Source organism: Boleophthalmus pectinirostris, unplaced genomic scaffold (assembly GCF_026225935.1).
Source record: "Boleophthalmus pectinirostris isolate CB_2022bp ecotype Guang Dong unplaced genomic scaffold, ASM2622593v1 HiC_scaffold_13, whole genome shotgun sequence".
Lineage (NCBI taxonomy): Eukaryota > Metazoa > Chordata > Actinopteri > Gobiiformes > Gobiidae > Boleophthalmus > Boleophthalmus pectinirostris.
The window spans coordinates 7,639,219-7,659,467 of record NW_026571036.1 but is presented as its reverse complement, the minus strand read 5'-3'; the positions used below and the strand labels follow the sequence as shown (position 1 = coordinate 7,659,467).

Below are 20,249 nucleotides of genomic sequence, written 5' to 3'. Positions count from 1 at the left end.
ATAAAAAACAACTCATGATTTATCGTCAAAACTATTCGCTTGAAACATAATAAACACTCTCTAAATAACGTTTGAATCGTAATATTTAATCATATTTGCGGAATTAGGTGATATTTTAAAAGTAGTATGACCCAAATACCCCGCAATGTTTTGGTACAGTCCAGTGTCCTCTGCTGCTGAACGAGGAGCTGGAGGCCACGTCTTTTGCGTAAATATTGGGTAAAAATAAGGTATATTTTAAGTTTTAATCTATTCAGAGATAGCCATTTGTTACTATGCACTGCTCGTAATTATTAGCGTATGACCCAGAGAAAATCGGTATCGGTTTAAATAAAAATATGTGACAGATGCTAACTGACAAGCTAGCCTGATTAGCGTCACAAGCTCATGTAGTTTATATTGAATTGAAGAAAGCGTAAACATTATATATCAAACTAACAATTTGTAAAGCATTGAGCTAAATCATGATATAGAATTACCCACATTTTTTGCATTTACCTTAATTTTGTAGGTTGTTTTTCGGTTGTAGTAGCTGCAAGGATCAGAGATGGGTAGTACTCTGTTTAATTATAAATAAACATTTAATCAAGTTACGTTTCCTTAGTTACGTTTTCTTGAGTAATTTCTTTTAAAAATGTTCTTTCTTCAGAGTATTTTTCTAGCAGCATGCTCTTATTCCTATTTGACTAATATTGGCATTGAAGGTTTTGGTTCTACTCTGTACTTCTAATTGAGTAATATTATTTTGACTTTTGGATTTTTTTAATTTTTTTTTTACTTGAGTACAGTTTGTGGCTACTCTAAACACTTCTGGGCAGGATGCAATGTTATCCAAACCATGCAAACCATGTTATGTCTTGATCTAAAGTTGTTGAGTTGTGTTTTGTTTCATTCACACACATTTGAGTAATCCTGAATTATTAGTCTGTCCGTTCCACTTTGTGATGTTATCAAGTGGTAGTTTTCAAGTTAAGAGCTACCCTTTTATCTTTTGTTCATTAGAAACAGGGCTGAAATTTTGTAAAAGATTTTAATGAAGGTGTATGGAGCGTAAAAACATAGTGGAGCACTTCTTGTATTACATCACAAGGTCACAAAATGTTTTTGTTTGAGAGAATAACTCTGAATATGCAGGGTTTGTGCGTTAAACATGTGTGAATGAAACAAAACTCAACTTCAGGTCTGTTTGTGATGAAGAAACAACATTATAACAGATCAGAAAATGGCGTAATATGACTATGTTTTAATATTGTTTTTAATTATATTTTCCAGGAAAGATGGTGAACCTTGCAGCGCTCGCTAGGAATCACTGGGTGCATATCCTGGTGCCCATAGGCTTTGTGCTCGGCGTGTACCTGGACAGAAAACAAGACGAGAAGCTCACAGCCTTCAGGAACAAAAGTCTGCTCTTCGGGAGGTGAGGGCAAAAGGGGTTTGCGATGGGCATCTGACGCTTGGATGAGAACAATGATTGTACAATTTGCCATTCATTAAAAAAAAAAATTACAATAAAAATAAGAGAATTGCAGTAGCTCCATTTGCTGTCGGATGTTTTGATTTATTATCCTGCTATTGTGTCCTTGAGCAAGACATGTCATTCATACTGACTCTTAAAGGAACTGTATGCAAGATTTTGAATTTAAATTTAATTAAAGTTGGCCTAACTGTGTCCCCAGATATATAAACATATTCAAATATAGTGTTTATGGATAATAATTGTTATCCTCATTTTTTATTTACAAACATATAGGAAAGGTTGGGTTGTGTTGTGTTACCTTTTCTAAAGCTGAAATCCAGTTGGTTTAAACCTAAAATGCCTCTATCTGATCTGAACAGTCACTACCTAAATCCCAGTCTATATATGTTTAGAAAAAAACTTGTATTAGGTTTTGGCAAATGCAACCCATGTTCAGTTTATCTTGTAGTAACTTTTATTTAATAGTAAGAACAGAGGCTACAGGTAGTTCATAGTTAAAATGGTAGTGTGAATATGTGGTGGTATTGTCTTGAAAAGTAAGTTACCTAAACAATGACTACCACAGCGGAGTACAAGCCATAGACAAATGGACACAACTAACCCACTAGCCGCCACGTTCCCAATGGAAGTGAACATGGGCACACTTCCGGCTCCATCAGCTTGTAAAAAAATAATAGTCACCCCTCTCTCTGTAACTGCTGCAGTGAGCCTCCCCATTTTGATCTCAAAATGTTTGTACATACATGTGATTTTTCTGGATTTTTCCAGATTTTCAGACATAACAATACCACCCCTGTGAATCATGCAAATCATCTGTTTCTCTTTCTTCCTCTCTCTTTCTCTTTCAGATTGTTTTTATTAATTGTTTTCCAATGATGAAAATTCAGAGTTGCAACAAAATGTTTGCATATTAACATCTTTCATTAAAAGTGTCAAAATTAGGTCATTGTGGGTCTGTATATTTTCCTGTTTTTTTGTCTTTGGCCAATCACATCCATGTATTAACTCGCTCTACATGATCCTGGTGTTTTTATTTCGTTATTTTGTCTGTAAATCAGTTCCTACTATGGAACTGGCTCCAAATTCGCCCCTCTAACTATTGCTTCAGTGAAAGTTTTTTGTTTTTTTTAATACAATCTATGGTACAAGCAGAGCAGAATTAAACATCTTGAATAAAACTTGTATCTTTTTCTTTGCAGGGAACTGAAGCCTGGAGAGGAGGTGACATGGAAGTAGCCCAGACTCAGCCCCAGACTACAAATCTGAATATTTATATGTTGTAAAAATTTACAAATATGTTTAATTGTATCTACTAATAAAACATGATCTTTCACAATAAAACTCATAACTTGTCTGAAAATATTTATTGAAAAACATGCTGCAAACGTTGGTCATGAGTTGCATTTACTCAGTCACATTATTTGGTACTTTTAGGATGCTTTGACATTTGTCCTGGTTTGGGACCATTTTGAGTCCTAGTATAGATTAGGTTTGGTCATGTTCTAAGTCCTGGCTTAGTCCTGCTCTAGTCTTGGCCTAGTCTTGGTTTAGTTCTCGGTTTAGTCCCAAGTTTGCAGTAGTGACGTAGCTCTTAAGACTTACAGAGCTCATATGACACTGTTTTCTAATGTTATGTTTCCTCATCCAAAACAGATCTGGAGTTGTGTTTTGTTTCATTCACACGTTTAACACACAAATCCTGCATATTTAGGCTTAGTTCTCTCAAATGGAAAACACTGTTCCACCTTGTGATGACATGTGGTAATACAGAAAGTGCTCCACTGTGGTTTGAAACTCCATACACCTTCACTAGAATCATTTAGATAATTTCAACCCTGGACTTGCCAATCTCTGCTTAAATAAAGGTAAAAGGTATCTTGAAAACTACAACTTCATGACATCACAAGGTGGAACTGAGCATTTTAAGCTTTGGAGATGTAGACTGACTAATTATAAAGGCTTACGCAAATGTGTGAATGAAACAAAACAACTCCAGGTCTGTTTTTGATGAGGTAACAACATTATAACATGGCTTAAAGCTCACAAGAGTCAATTTTGTGCAAAGAATAATGTTGGTTACTCTTCCCACTAAAGTAAAATGTTATCCTGTAATTTTTTTTATTTGAAATGTTTCGGAATGCTCAAATTTCCATATAAGCTTGATACTTTTTGACTACTTGCAGTACTTTGAAACTTGAGTACATTTTAGATCTGACTGATAATTTAGCATATAACACAATGAAAGATTTAGAAAAAAGAGGGCAAGGCATCTGAATCAAACAGTTTATTTGTCAATTCCCTAGAAAGATGTCATTTACAGAGGTTGTTCAGTCTGGATGATCCCCTTCTCGAAAAGTGATTCAACCAAAGTCATCTATGGAGAGAAAAAATATATAAAAATTAAAAACAGAAGAAGGAAAAAATGTTGAAATAGAAATAATAATAATAATATGAACTGTACCCTGTCGTCTGCAGAGTCACACGGGACACTTCCAACAGTAACAAATTTAGGATATGAATGGATGAGAAATTCTATAGCATCTGTATTCTGGAATTAAAAAGGTTAAAAAAAAAGAAAGAAAAAAGTTCATTTACGTTTTGGTTGTTCACATCACATTTGTAGGAATGTATAATGTTACAAACCTCGACTTGTACTTCCAAACTTTTGATTTCCTCCTTGTGGTAAACTCTGGAGTTCTGTGTAGTGTAGTACAGGCTCACGACATCCCCATCGCTGCATAACCTGAGACACAATTTAATCGAAAATGTATAAAAATGAAAAGTCACAGTTCACATTTTATTCACAGGGGAAACCTTTGACAACTAGAAAAGCACTCAGAGAGCGCAGACCTCCGCCAAGGATTACAGTCCCCCTTATATTAATTGTGTTTTCCATAAATATTTGTCTTGTATCTTTCAATTTGGAATATGAAAGAGGATCCCATTGTCCATCCCTGAGTCAAATTTCATGGGGTTTGGTCAATAATTAACTGAGATATTGAGAAACAAAATTTTTGGCCCCATTTACCACAATGTTAGCTAAAATTTCAAAGTGATCCAGAATCCAGGATTTCTTCCGGATCACCCCCAAAATGAAATCTGTTCTTCCTTTTCACATTTCCAACAAATCCTGAAAATTTCATCAAAATCGGTCCATAACTTTTTGAGTTATGTTGCTAACAGACAAACAAACAAACAAACAAACGCCGGCAAAAACATAACCTCCTTGGCGGAGGTAATAAATGGATCCATTTCCGTTAACACAAGCTGCTAACAGTGAGAATACAGGTTTTTCAGAGTATTTCCTTAGCAATAAAACATTTCTGATAGACTACAATGCAGGATTTACATGTTTTAATGCCATACTGTGGAACATTCCAGGCAGGCAGGACAGTATGCCTTCATAAAAAAAATAAAAAATATTAAAAGGTGCATTGTGTAACTGTTCAGGTGGAGGGTCCATCAAATGCTTTTCTCTGTGAATATGTTATTGCTTTGTCTGTAATGTTTCACAGTAAGGCATTAAATTTTTCCACTTGCATGACAATTATTTTCCTTAATTACACATTCATTTCACAATTTTATTATTTCCAACCAACCCAAACCAGAGATGTCCCAGTTTTTTTGTTTTGTTTTTTTGTGTGAAAATGCGGTCACCCTAGATTTGCCGTAACAATCCATTAGCAGTCTACAAGTTTTAGACATCTGCCTCTTATTACAATTTCGAACTATTTACCCAGGACAGTCCCAGTTTTGAGCCTGTGTTCCCCGTCCAAGCAGATTTATCCAAAACCAGTGATTTGTCCCAGTTTTATACAAGAAACGTCCCAAGTGTCCCTATTTTTGACCAATCCAAGGCATAAATTGTAATTTCTTTAGGAAAAATACAAAAAAACCTTCTTAAAAATGTGACTATACCGACTCATATGTTAGTCATAAATGAGCCAAGTGCATAACAGTTTTCCTTAATTACTTGTGATGTAATGATATCCAAATTTCACGGCATAATATTATTACCAGTGACTTGTCCCAGATTTGTATAAGAAATGTCCCAAATGTCCCTATTTTTGTCCAATCTGAGCCATAAATTGTAATTTCTTTAGGTAAAATACAGAAAACCTGCTTAAAAATGACCAAAACATTAAAAAAAAGTGTCATAAATGGGCCGAGTGCATAACAACTTTCCTTAATTATTCGTGATGTAACAATATCCAAATTTCATGGTACGATATTTGAAGAGGCTGATATAATTGTAGACGGGACACTTTTTTGCTTTTAAAATACCTCGACAAGATTTTGGTGTGAATTATTTCCGTCATAATCCCAAGAATAAGTAAAAAACATAAGGAAAAAAACATATTTCTTCATGTTGTCTGTGCTGAAATGAATCATCCCCCAAACCAGGGATGTCCCAATTTTTATTTTTTTATTTTGAACATCTGGTCACCCTAAATTAGCCGCAAAAAAGCATTAGCAGTCTACAAGTTTTAAACATCTGCCGCTTATTACCATTTCAAACTGTTATATTCCACTGTATTTCTAAATAGCTTTGGGTTTATCTCATTTATATGCACAACATGCTTTTAATTACTTCCAACTAAGGCTCTGAATTGAAAGCAATCTAACGCAAGGACACGTCAACGCGCGCAGATGGAGCTAATTCTAATGTAGAGTCGCTAGCACAAACGGCGCAAGGACAAGCTAATCATACAAGAGTAGAGATGCTAGCTGAACGATTGGAAAAGTAAATAGTTTCACGTGAAGGGCACAGAGAGATAAAAGCTGTAGTAAAATGTTATGAGAAACAGCTCATGATAATGGTAATGGTATAAACACAAACTATCATTTTCAGGGGTATTGTTTGACCTTGGTTAATGTTCTAGGCTAATGGTTGTAGCGCTAACAGGCTAACGGTTTGTGGGCGTCCGTTAAGCCTGGTTTTACGAGGTGAACGTGAGGAGAAATGTAAATGTAAAATGGTGATTGGTTTATGTAAAGAAGGGTTACATGCGGCTATTTAGACATTGGCGTTGGAGTAGCAGCATAAACATTATTTTTCAAGCTTTTTTTTTTTTTTAAATTGTCAGAGTAGCGGGTCTGTACTATTTTGTCAAACATTCCGCTTTTCCGACATGAATAATATTAATGTTATAGCTTATTATACTTTGCGCTCCCATATATCATAAGATACTTGGGCCGGATCAGAAAATACTTTGGCCACAGTTACATGCTGACATTCCGACATACTTCGACATTGACGTCCAGTTGTTGGAGTGGCGGCACTTTAGCTTTATTTTTATTTTTTTCAACATTCTGCCATTCTGCCAAGTTGCAGCGGTGCTTTTTTCGGGACAATATTTTCATGGACTGGCAGCGTAGGAGATGCATTGCACGTGGCGTACGCAGGAAGACGTGGCGCACGGAAGGAGGCACAGCCCACACAGCTTGCGCAAGAAGATATGGTCCACGCGGCGTACGGGAGGAGGTGCGGTCCACGCGGCGTACGGGAGGAGGTGCGGTTCACGCGGCGTACGGGAGGAGGCGTGGTTCACGCGGCGTACGGGAGGAGGCGCGGTTCACGCGGCGTACGGGAGGAGACACGGTTTACTCAGTGTACGGGAGGAGGCGATGCTCCACACTATGAGTAGTTTGTCAGAATGGCGGTCTCAAAAAGTGTTGTAATGGGGGCATGTTGTAATGGAGGGTTGTTGGAATGATGGAATGTCGGGGTGGGGGTCTGTCGGAGTGGCGGTATGTCGGAATATGTGTTGTACCCCTTTGGCCACATAGGATATCAGACACAGTGGGAAAATGTCCTAACTGATCGCCATGGGAAACAGTCATGTATTTTATAAAAGAGCATAGGCCAGTCTTTGGGAAAATATCTAAAAGAGAGGCCCTTTGTGCTTCTTTCATTTCGTCATGTGGGCGATCTGTGGAGAACACCATATTGAAGACAGCGATACTAAAAAGTGTCGGAAAACTGGCATGTCTAAATAGGGACAAACGAAGCTCACCAAGACTAGCAGTTACACGAACGAATTTGGAGCTCGATATTAGGAATAGGAATGTGTTTACGGACAAAATAGCAAAATAAAAACACTAGGATCATGTAGAGTGGGTTAATACAAACATTTTAAGACCAAAATGATGAGGCACACAGCAGCAGTTACAAAGAAAAGCAGGACAACTTTTCTATGCAAAATCAAATGGAGCCGGAGTCAGTGGAGCCAGAAGTGCGCCCATGCTCACTTCCTATTTGAAACATGGCAAGCGGGTTGGCTGTGTCCATTTATATATACAGTCTATGGTCTGTTATGCCTGATGTTATGTGGTGGACATGAGGAGGAGAAATGCAAATGTGAAATGGTTTGTACCTGGCACAGCCGGCGCGGACCAGTCGGATTTTGGTTTGTGTGGTGATTGGTGACCCCACGTCCTTGGTCTGCCCGCGGTGCCACCTAGCCGGAGCTCCTTGGACGGTGCTGGACAATTCATCTGTGAAATGAAAGAGACAATAGTTGAAGAAAGTATGTGGTCAGTGCATTCGTTATTTTTTATGTTTTTCAAATGTATTCAACAAGGCATAACGCACTCACTTAATATGACTGATTGCAATTTAAAAAAGAAATCGATCAATTATTTATTAATAACATATTTTATCTAAAAAAGGTGCATTGTTCGTAGAAGATGCAGCATTATTTGACAGGTTTTCCTCATCTATAACCCATCCTTTTGACAGACAGCTCTGGCTCCTCCCTCTCCTCTTCTCCAGTTACTTGCATTTTATTTTTCTTACTTATTTATTTTTTCAGTTGTAGGTCCGTATTAATTTATATATGTAGTCCAACTATGAGAAACATGACTTGGAGACTAACCTAGACTTAAAAAAAAATAAATTAAATGATCAACTTATAAATTATGCTTTCATATGCATCAAAAGACCACAAATTCACAAAATCCCCAAATAGTTTTCATTGAAATCTGTAAGAAAATTAACTTGTTTAGTCTGATGTAGATATTGACAACAACTTCCAGCCTTACATGATATTTTATGGTATTAAAAAAAAAAGCTGAGTATTTTTCTTGCACATTTCTGTCCTCTTTTGGGTTAGTCCTTATTAAACGTGTGTGTACAAGTTTAGAGCTGGAATAGTCCTGTTTAAGACCTGGTTTAGATTGTGTGGTACTTGTGGAATATTTTCTTAGCTGGAAATTGTTGTGAAAAGTTTGAGGACCACTGTCTTAGTATTATTTATTTTGGTGAATCCAGCAGTTTCTCTGTCATACCTGGTGTGAGTTTGGGAGGCAGGCAGTCGTGGATGAAATCTCTCGCCTTCAGATCCACAGCACCGTCTACAGGAGCGTACTGGGCCAACTTGTGTATCAACGCTTCAACGCGGGAGAGGAATTTCCCCCTGCGTGGATCATCCTGGACAGGGAAAACCATGGTTAACTGTATTAAGTCAGTAGGTAGTTTTAACATTCTACAATTTCATGTCAAGACAGAGGGCCAAAATGATTCTGTGTGAGAGGCATGATTTAGAAAAAAAAAAAAAAAAAAAAAAGTATAGTGTAGTGAATTTGGATATTTGTTAAGAAAATACTGACCATTTGATTCCATTGTATTTTGCCATGAAATATTGGAAAGGTAAAATCCCAAATATGGAACCTGATCATTTCGATTCTGGACTAGACCCAAAACCACATTCTATTACAACAACTTATCGACATACAGGCTTCTTCAAACATTACTATAGATGTATTGTATATGTATATGTATTGTATATATATTATATATATGTAAATGTTTTGTGTTTGACTCATGACATTTGTCTTGATGGTCATGTTGTTGTTGATAAATTGTATTTTAGAAGATAATAATCCTGATGAATTTAGTAAATGTACATTTTAGAGGATTTTGATGACAATGAATTTGATTACAGGGTATCCCCAGGTTTGACTACACCAAATTTAAAATTTTTTAAGATCACTTAAATGAAAATGAAGACCAACATCACACCCATTACGCAGGCGAAAAACATCAGATCCAATTCTAATAATGAACAACCAACTACGGTACTTTATCTAGAATCTAAGAGTCACTGTGGAATAAACCTACACTTCCTCATGATCCATCCAATGTCTTCCTCCACTCTACTGATTGTTTACTCATTGCCGCCGGCTCCAGGAACCAAAGTATTGTTTGTGCATACTCCAAATTAGATGTTCATTCACGTTACGTGATTTCACGTTGTTGTTTTTTTTTCCTCCCTCCATTTAATATTGCACTGCAGCCCGGTTGAGTTTACAAAAAATAGGCTAATGAAATTTAAGACCTTTTTAAGACTTTTAAGACCCCACGGCTACCCCTGGAGTATTTTTAGAAAATAACGATGAATTTCAAATCTTGTATTTATGGAAATTAGAATGAATTAATGTGGCTTGTTTTAAATGTTTAATGAACTGGATTGTGGTTATGATAAGGAGACACTGTTACTGATGAAATGTTGTTGGTCTAATTTAAAGAGTTTCTATAATGTATTTTGCACCTGTTTGAGGTCTGCAGATGGAAAGAAGCTTGTAGTTTAATCTGGCACAGAGCATCTTTCCTCTCTGAGATTAATGTTTTCTGTGCACTGTCCTTGTTTTAAATAAATAAATAAAAAAATAACAACAAAAATCTGCAACTGAGCAATATTAACATTAGCTGCCCTCTGTCTGTATTAAATAATATTGGCCTATAGAATTCTGTGACGTCTGTACATCTGTAATCCAGCAACACTTGATCGATCTGAAAACACGGCGGCACATTGACGAAGACGAAAATGACCAAATGAATGAACAAAATTGTAAAGACGTGAATATTTACTTTGTCTGAATTCTGCACCCCCATGTAGGTGAGGTAGTCGAGCGGTAAGCCCTGCCTGTACTCCACGTCCTCGTCTATGGCCAACTCCAAAGCAGCCGGCACCATCTGAAACACGAGAGGATTTTCACATATTACTTGTACTAACAATCAGCGGTGGATGAAGTACGATATTGGACCCATATACTGAATATGTTAAATTTGCCGTGAGTACCTTGAGCAGCAGGTCTCCCCAGCTGTTCTTCTGGTAGGAGGAGATGGTGATGTGCATGGAGTGAGCGTCAGGCAGACAGTCCCCCTGGTGGATGAAGCCTCGGGGGAAGTAGAGCAGGTCTCCAGCCTCCAGAACCACCTCCAGGATGGGCTCTCCGATCTCACTCTGAGCAAAGTTAGCTGGAGCAGGGACGTGAGGAACAGAAGGTGGAAAATTAATCAAGTTGCAGATTTTCAAAAGGACTGTAAACCTTTTCATGTAAAAACGTAACATTTGTACTGAATCCATGTGTCATTCGTTCATTCGTTTTTCAATATAAAACCAAAAACAAGAAAACGAAAAAACAACAATTTCCTTCGTTATTTGTCTAAAAAAAAAAAAAAAATGAAAAAACAGATAACGATTCATTTTTTCAGTTTTCGATTTTGTGTTTAAATGAATAATGGAAAAAAACGGATAACAGACGTTTCCCGTTTCTGTGACTTAAACTGTGATACCAGACTTTTGCACCACATACGGACTGAACCAGGACTAAAACAGGTCCAAAACAGGACTAAACCAGGACTAAACCGTTTTCAGTCCTGGTCTGGTCCCGGTCTGGTTCCAGTCTAGTCCCGGACCTGTTTTAGTCCTGGTTCAGTCCTGGTTCAGTCCAGCATCGCAGTTTAAGTAAAATAAATGGGAAACGAATTATTATCTGCTTTTTCATTTTGGTTTTGGAGACAAATAATGAAGAAAATAGTTGTTTTTTCATTTTCTTATTTTTGGTTTTATTTTGAAAAACAAATGAACGAATAATACACGGATTGTATTGCCCCAGTACAGATCTATTGTGCTTTTGTTTGCTATTTAGTTATAATTTATGACACTCTGGATTTATTTTGGACATTTGAAAATTGCAATATTGATCTAAAATGAAATAAGTCAGCTGATTTCCGGTTGCAAACTGCAGAGCTGATCCCCCCCGTCCTTTCGTGGTACATCGCCGTAAACATCATCCCAACAAAACTCAGGATATCTCAGACATGCAAGAATCCCTCTAAATCAGGGGTGTCCAAACTTTTTTCATCAAGGGCCACTTGTCTAAACACAGATGAAGCAGAGGGCTGATCGAGGGCTGTAGACTGATGCTCAATACAGGGAATAATTGAAATATGTGCATGTTTAAGACGTTAGAATGAACCATCAGACTTTATTCACATTAAGATCCTTAAAACCACAGACTAAATATTAAATATTCGCTTTATCAAGGTAGATTTTCCAAAAACTTGCAGTAAAAAAATATTTTTTAATTGATGCAAGGTAATTTGGGCCAATTCACCTGGACGTCTGAGGGCCAAGAAAAATGTGTCTGAGGGCCGCATTTGGCCCCCGGGCCGCAGTTTGGACATGCCTGCTCTAAATGAAAGCTTGAGTGTAAATATGAGGGGACACAATATAACATGTGATTCAATGAAAGCTACAGGGATCTGAAAACTACTTACGACTTGAAACCACTGGTAACACCTCGTCTTCTGATCTGAAATGGAAAGGGAATAAACAGTTCAAACTATTTGAAGTGCTGAACTAAGGACACAACAACAACATCATACACTCGTGGGAATCAAACGGCTGACAATTGAAAAAAGTATTTTTAACTTACCTTGGACTGTACACTCTCCAGTGCTTCTTCCCCTCCAGCTGAATGATGAAGGCCTCAATGTCATCGTAATGTGGAGCGAATCCCTGTGTGCCCGGAGGAGTCAGGTATCTGGACACCGGATAAGGACACATTAGAACAGACAGCTCTAAACCAAAATGGGAAAGATTCAGTACATATAATAGTACCAAGTAATTATCCAGTGATGGGAGAATAGTCTTTTTAGTTACAGAACACTGAAGACTTGTATTAAAATGTATTTTTTAAAGAGTTCTGTATTCTCAATACTTTGATTACACTCATTATGTTGCTTTGTATTACAGTGTTATGTGACAGAGAAATGAAACAAACACTAGAGATGTAATAATAACCGAAATATTGTGAAATCGTATTGTCAAAAGTCTCACAATAATATCGTGGACTATCAGAATATATCGATAATCACAAGTTCCTTTGCTTAAACGCATGCTTTTCTAGTAGCAACAGCTTATAAACATCGGGAACTACATATCCCATGATTCATTTCAGCGCAGACAACACGAAGAGATATGTTTTTTATGTGAATTCTTGGGATTATGACGGTAATAATTCACACCAAAATCTTGTCATGGTATTTCAAAAGCAAAAAAAGTGTCCTATCTAAAATTATATCAGCCTCTTCAAAATATCGCAATAATCGCACCATGAGATCAGAATAGGGCTGGGTATCATTAAGAAGTTACCAATACTGTACATATCTCAATACAAAGGCCATGATACGATGCGCTTTTCGATACAGTGAGCTTTCGATTCAATACGATTCGATACGGTTCAGTGTAAAAAAGGCTAAATGACGGCTCTAATACTAAAAGTTCACTAAGTCTGTGAAAAGTGAACGAAAAACACCCATTTTACTCAAAACCGTGAAAATGTCAACACAACTGTAGCTCTTACAGAAATACTTTTGTAAAACTATACTTAAAATACTCTTGACGATATATCAATATTTTGATATTTTTGCACACCCCTAGATTTGGACTTGTTGTGCATTTATTGATCACTAATTGGAGGATAAACTGCACACACACTCACCATAATAATGACGTTTTTTCCTTTTCTTTTTTCTTAAGTTTTCTTTCTTTCTAATGCCATATGCTGTAACTTTGACCCATTAAGTATTCCTTGATTTTAGAAAAGTGACTGTATTCTAAATGCCAACAAATTAAAGAGTAACTAGAATACTCAAAATTTGTATTCTGTATATGTATTTAGTTACTTCTCAAAACTGTATATGGAGTAAATAAACAAGTGCGTACACGTTGGCTCCGGCCATGCTGCCAAAGTGCTCCTGCAGGATGGACAGGACGCTCCAGACGGAGGAGGAGAAGGCCTGGGGGTTGAGCATGCGCAGGGAGCAGCCACTCTGAGGACGACAGGGAAAACAGGGCATCGTTACGACTCGCTCAAACGGGCGGAATGAATGAGGGAAAAGGCTCTTAAAAGGCGCATTACGTAACTTTTCTGCTCGTTTCGTGGGAGACGCAGTATAATAGCTTTTCCTGAAATGTTGCACAGTATGGCATTAAGCGTATCCATCTTCCTTTTATCTGATTACAAGTGTTTTTATTCTTCAGAAATCGTTTTAAAACATGAATTATTACTGTGAGTTGGGACACCTCTCCACAGATCTGACCTGTAACTTAGTGCTGTGGCATCCAGTGCTTGTTTCAGTGAAGACAGATAAGTTTAATGCTATAGTGTGGAACATTTCAGGAAGCTTAATACGGCACTGTGAGACATTCGAGGCAAAGCAATAACATCGTCATGGTAACCAGAGCACCTTTTATTTAGTTTGCTTTGGTTTTTGTGTTGTTTATTTTTTTATTTCAGTAATATTTACTGTAGTTTTTTTTACATAATCTAACCCAAGATAAATTATAAAACGATGTCTAAACATGGTCTCTCTCAGAAATATTATTTGACAACAGTCTTTTTTAATTTTTACTTATTTTAAAGGGGATGTAACAATAATCGAAATATCATGATATCGTATCGTCAAAGTTCTCACAATATATCGAATTACAAGTCTCTTTGCGTAAATTAAGAGTTATGGTACAGCAATAGCTAAAAAAAAAAAAAAAAAAAGAGAGACAGAGGGAACTACATAGACCATGATCCTTTGCTCCATTTCAGAGCAGACTACAAGAAGAAATAACAGTTCTAAGCACTTTTAAGACTTTGTTCTTTGGATTAAGTCTTGTCAAGGCATTTTAAAAGGAAAAAGAAGTTTTATTCAAATACTGTAAGAGATTTGGATATTGTTACATCCCTAATCGTGAGCCTTTCCACGTGAGTTTTCCCACGATATCGCAATAAATATCGTACCGCGAGGTTCATACCGTGACAATATTGTATCGTGAGACTTGGATATCGTTACACTCCTACTTATTTTTGCATTTGTTATTACCATTTACACGTTTATTCTTTGTTATTATAATATATTGTGATGTATGAGCTACTGCATCCAGGTTATTTCCCTTGTGGATTAATAAAGTTTGTCTGAAAACTAAACTAAACAGACTTAAACTGGACAACAACACGAAGAAAAGACATGAACTCCAACTCACTCCTCACTGTCCTCCTCCAAAACAAGTTATATAACATTATGAATATCACAGTTTTCTAAAGATAGTCCAGAGGCTTTAATCAGGCCCACAGAGGAAAACATGCAAACATGGGTCTAATAATACACACGGTTACAGCAGAATCGTTTTTAACTCACCTCATAGAAGTCCCACACGGTGTAGGGCAGGGCTCTCCCGGGGGGGTTATGGGTCTCCCGTTTACCATCTGTGTAGCTGGTCACGTCCAGGTTCACTCCATACTGAACGTCCTCCTAAAATTACAATACAATACTGTTAAAGGTCCTGTATTACACAAATTTGAGTCTTGTGAGCTTTAAGTTATGTTATAATGCAGTTACCTCTTCAAAAACAGACCTGAAGTTTTGTTTCGTTCACACAAGCTTGAGTAACCCTTTATTATTAATCTGTCTATATTTCCAAAGCTCAAAATGCCCTGTTCCACCTTGTGATGTCATGTAGTGGTAGTTTTCAAGTTAACAGTTCCTTTTGCCTTTTGTTCAGTAGATATTGGAAATTCCAGGGCAGAAATTATCCAAGTGAAGTGAAGTGAAGGTGTATGGAGTATAAAAACACTTTCTGGATTAGTGAGCGTTTTCTGTTTGAGAGAAGAACTAGGTTTGTGTGTTGAACATGTGTGAATGAAAAAAACTAAACTCTAGGTATGTTTTTGATGAAGAAACAACATTATAACAGATCATAAAATAGCGTAATATGGGCAATCTGTTCTCTGTTGGTGACAGTAACTCTGACAGAATTGGGAAAACTGAGAAAATGGCCCGATTTTCTTCATCGAGATGTCACTGTATTCTTTCTTTTTGCCTTTTTTAAAAATTGTCTATTTGTGTATTGTTATGTCATTGTTATGTATCATAATTTGCCTAATTTAATTAAAATAAAAAGATGTTCAGCAGATCAACAGCTGACAGACCGGCTGACTCTAACAGACATTGAAGACTGCTGCTGAAATCCACGGTTTTATCACATGCCCGGTGTCAGTAATCACACCAGAAGTCGTCATCCACATGTTTCTTCTGGTAATCGTGAATAGAGCCTACTAACTAGTTCTGCTAACCTAAGAGTGTGAGTGTTTACGTACTTCTCTCAGTATTCGGTCAAACTCTGCCGTGGAGAACAGGCCCTTGTAGTAGTTTGGGTTTTTACGTTGGACAATGATCGGCTTCTTCTCCCACGTTTCCCTGTAAGAAAAATATGGAATTTTTGTGTATAAATAAAACTTATATTATGTTGTTATGTTTATTATTCATAAATCAACCAAAAGTACATTTGTATTTTATTTTGGTGACAATTAGGACTGGGTATCATTAAGAAGTTGACAATACAATCGAGCTTTCGATTTGATATGACATATTTCAGAACAATTTGATATGGTTCAGTACAAAATAAAGGCTAAATCATGGCTGTGATACTAAAAGTCTTTTTTAAACCACTTAAACCATTGCAAAGTGAATATGAAACATGCCATTTTAATCATCAAAACAGTGAAATGCCAAATGTGTTACATAAATGAGCTTGATTGCTCTGAACAAGAACAAAACTGTAGCACGGTGACAAAATAATTTAGCAAAATATACCAAAAGTACTCTTGGCGATATATCGATACAGCCGCCCACGATATCGATACTGTATCATCACATTAAACGATACTTTACATCAATATTTCACACCCCTAGTGACAATAAATGCTTGTCCTTCCTTATTAAAAAAAAATATGTTCTGTTATGTTTTTCTAAATCAAAAGTCTCAATAACTAAAACTAAAAAACCTTTAAAAAGTATTGTTTTGTTGTAACGCCAGGATGAAAATGTAATAACTGAGGTTTGGGCTTTTTACAGGCTAACAAGTTAATAAATAATGAGTTAATAAAAACGTAACACATGAGAATAACGCAGGATTTGAAAATTCTTATGGCAATGAAAGCACAGAAGCAGGAGCCAAAGTGTTTACGTAATGATGTCAATTTTGCTTCCAGGTAAAAAAAAAAAAGGAAAAAAAAGGAGAACCTCAACTCAAGTATTGCGAATTCCCCAGATTGGGACAAATATGCCTGCTTCATGTAACGCAAAAATTAAAAACAAGACATTTTTAAGCATTTTGACAGGTGCTGAAATCTCGATGTGTGATCACATTCCTCAAAAAACTCGTACAAGAAGTCTTAAAATCCACAAGAAAGTGAAAGGTGAAGTACCTGAAGAAGGCTTTGGCTGGTATGGGGTTGATGAGCCATTGGAATAACCTGCTGGCTCTGTCTCTGCTGTTGTTCACTCCTGATAACTCCTTCAATAAAGTGTCCAAGCACTCCTCACCGCCCACAAACGGCTCCCCCTGCAGGCAAACCGGCAAAGAGGGCAGAAGTCACATTGCAGTAACTTGAAAACAGCAAACACAAACAAACAAAACCAGGGCTGCTGAATTACAGTTGAAAAACATAATTATAAATACTTGGGTCATAATAGAAAGAAGTTTCAATATTGACAAAAAACTAATATCTCACAATTTTTGGGGGTGTCCTGACAATATTTTTTTGACAATTAAACAGAAAAGTTAAAGGTACATTGTGTAACTTTTCTAGTGGAGGGCCTTCATATTTCAGTTTCAGATGCTGGTAGCAAAAATTTAAATAACAATTAAAATTGTTGCAGAGCTCTAAATCAAGCAAACAACAATAAACAACAATATAAATATCCTAAAATTAATCATTTGTCTGGTGAAAGAAGTAGGGATGTAACAATAACCGAAACATTGTGATATTGTATCATCAGAAGTCTCACAATAATATTAATAATATATCGAATTACAAGTTCCTTTGCTTAAATGCGTTGTTCTTTAGGCGGGAACAGCTAATAAACATAAGATTCATTTCATGAAATAGAAATATGCTTTTTACTTGAATTTTTGGGATTTGGACAGTAATAATTCACAACAAAATCTTGTCAAGGTATTTTAAAAGCAAAACCGTGTCCTACCTACTCCAAAATATCGCAATAAATATTGTACCGGGAGATGCATATCGTGATAATATCGTACCGAGACATTTCGATATCATTACATTTCTAGAAAGAAGTCTATTTTTTTCTGTGAATGCTTCTAAAATATAATATTGGTGGATAAATCTCAGTCTATATAACAAGTTTATTTAATTCCAAAATTAAAAAAGCTATAACATTTGAGTAAAAATATATTAAAAAGATTCGTACCTCTGACGTGTGCTCAGGTTTCGTTGGAGACTTTACATCTGTATTTTGTATTTTTCTCTTTTTTGCAATCTGCTTCATTTGGGTATTATTATTATTATTATTTTGCACAATCCCGTTTGACTTTTTCTTTTTCTTCTTTGCAGACACCTTTAGGGAGCACACAAAATCAATATATTAGCGTCAACAGGTAAAATGTGGACTATTTCAGGAAGCACATGCACGATTTGGGTCAAAGTTTGTTCCAGTGTGACATTTCGCAGATTAAAAATGATTTATTGTGATTTCGTGTATGAATTACCTGCAGAGAGGGCTTCTTAGCAGGAGGAGGCTGGTTTACAGACAGAGTTTTGTACAGAGCTAAAGCTGACATGTGTTTTCTCTCCATTTTGCCCTGGCACTGTTGTTGTTCACGTCATCAAGCTGCGACAGAAATGCGCTTAGGACAACAGCGCCCCCACGTGGACAACAAGAACTTTAACCCTTTTATGGCCAGTGAAATATCTGTGAACTATCTCTCCTTATTTTTATGTCATCACTATATATTTGCTTAATTATATATGAACTGCATCCTATGTGTTCTTGTTAAGTGTTTTTTTAAATTTATTTACTATTATTTATGTATTATGTATGCCTGCATGTATTTATTATTATTATTATTATTATTATTATTATTATTATTATTATTATTATTATTATTATTATTATTATTATTATTATTCTTTACTTCACCCTGTCAGTGGTATTATAACGTTGATGTATTTTTGTTATTTTTTTGTACGCTTTGTACTAATAGAGCTGTGACCTTAAATATATTATTACTTATCGCTGTATTTTATTTTGACTTGTACATTTACATTTATATAATTATGTCTTATTTGACACTTGTCTGTTGCTACTTATTTAGAATTTATTATTACCATTTATATTTTTGGTTTATGTTATTATATTTGGACACAGTGATGTGTGAGCTGCTGTGTCCAAATATTTTCCGTTGTGGATCAATACATTTTGTCTAAGTCTAAGTCTAATAAAACGTATTACATTTATTGATTTGATTGGAAACTGGAACCATATATTGAATTCATATGTGGTAGAAAAAGAAAAAAAAGACAATGGCTGTGGGTATATAGCCAAATCTACTGATGAGAATTATACAATGCAAAAAAAAAAAGAAAGAAAGAAAGTAAGAAAAAACTCATCATAGTTTATGAACTTTGAACAAAGACCAGTGTGTGTCTAAAAAGACACTTGACCCAGCTTGTCTCTGTGTGTGTGAGAGTGATGGTTGTGGGGTCAGTGCTGTTGTCGTTTGGCATCCTTCCTTCCAGCTATTTCTCCCAGGACAGAAATAATGTGTCCATTTATTGGCGAGACTATTTTGGAAAGCTTTTTTCTTGGTTTTGGGTGAGAAATTTAGCACTTTGTTTCACCTCCTACAAAAATGGTACATCAACATTTTCCAATTTACAAAACTAGTTATTTAAACTATAAGGGTGTAACGATATATCCAAGCCTCACAATACGATATCGTCACAGTACGAACCTCACAGTACGATATTTATTGCGATATTGCGTGGGAAAGCTCAGGGATGTAACAATATCCAAATCTCTCTGTACAATATTTTCACGATATATACATCTCACGGTACGATATTTATTATGATATTTTGGAGAGGCTAAACAGCTTAAACTGTTAATATGCTGCTTTTTCCTCTTAAAATGCCTTGACAAGACGTAATCCAAAGAACTAAGACTTAAAGGTGTTAAAACTGTTATTTCTTCTTGTAGTTTGCCCTGAAATGGAGCAAAGGATCATGGTCTATGTAGTTCCCTCTGTCTTTTTTTTTTTTTTTACAATTGCGGCACCATAACTCTTAATTTACGCAAAGAGACTTGTAATTCGATATATTGTGAGAACTCTGACGATACGATATCACGATATTTCAGTTGTTACATCCCTAAAAATAAATTAAAAAAAATAACACAAGACTGGTGTTAGATAATAGTTCTTAGTGACACCATGTTTAGACATCGTTTTATAATTTATCTCCGTTTAGATTATGTTAAAAAATGATGAAACGATGAAATGAAATGAATGGAGGGGAACAAAACTTCCTCTTAAAATGCCTCGACAAGACTTAATCCAAAGAACTAAGACTTAAAAGTGTTTAGAACTGTTATTTCTTCTTGTAGTCTGCACTGAAATGGAGC

General features: G+C 36.1%; 2 protein-coding genes across 3 annotated transcripts; one reads left to right on the top strand and one right to left on the bottom strand.

Annotated features, from left to right (window-relative positions):
• The first annotated feature begins 151 nt into the window (after positions 1-151).
• Positions 152-2,818, top strand: LOC129407669 (NADH dehydrogenase [ubiquinone] 1 beta subcomplex subunit 1-like). 2 transcript variants are annotated; one of them, XM_055149414.1, is made up of 3 exons: positions 152-230; positions 1,273-1,417; positions 2,677-2,818. In XM_055149414.1, exons 2-3 carry the CDS (start codon positions 1,278-1,280, stop codon positions 2,711-2,713), a joined length of 177 nt encoding a protein of 58 aa, XP_055005389.1. In that variant the 5' UTR covers positions 152-230; positions 1,273-1,277; the 3' UTR covers positions 2,714-2,818. The 2 variants fall into 2 exon arrangements, with proteins under 2 accessions (XP_055005389.1, XP_055005390.1); XM_055149415.1 differs by having other exon boundaries at positions 159-219.
• A 928-nt stretch (positions 2,819-3,746) lies between these two features.
• riox1 (ribosomal oxygenase 1) lies at positions 3,747-18,459 on the bottom strand. Its single transcript, XM_055149413.1, has 15 exons — positions 18,337-18,459; positions 18,039-18,185; positions 17,030-17,166; positions 15,920-16,019; positions 14,961-15,074; positions 13,495-13,601; positions 12,203-12,310; positions 12,045-12,079; positions 10,561-10,739; positions 10,350-10,454; positions 8,768-8,909; positions 7,855-7,975; positions 4,121-4,220; positions 3,939-4,025; positions 3,747-3,851 (listed from the first exon to the last, which is right to left on the bottom strand). Exons 1-15 carry the CDS (start codon positions 18,421-18,423, stop codon positions 3,792-3,794), a joined length of 1,629 nt encoding a protein of 542 aa, XP_055005388.1. The 5' UTR covers positions 18,424-18,459; the 3' UTR covers positions 3,747-3,791.
• Positions 18,460-20,249: the final 1,790 nt, after the last annotated feature.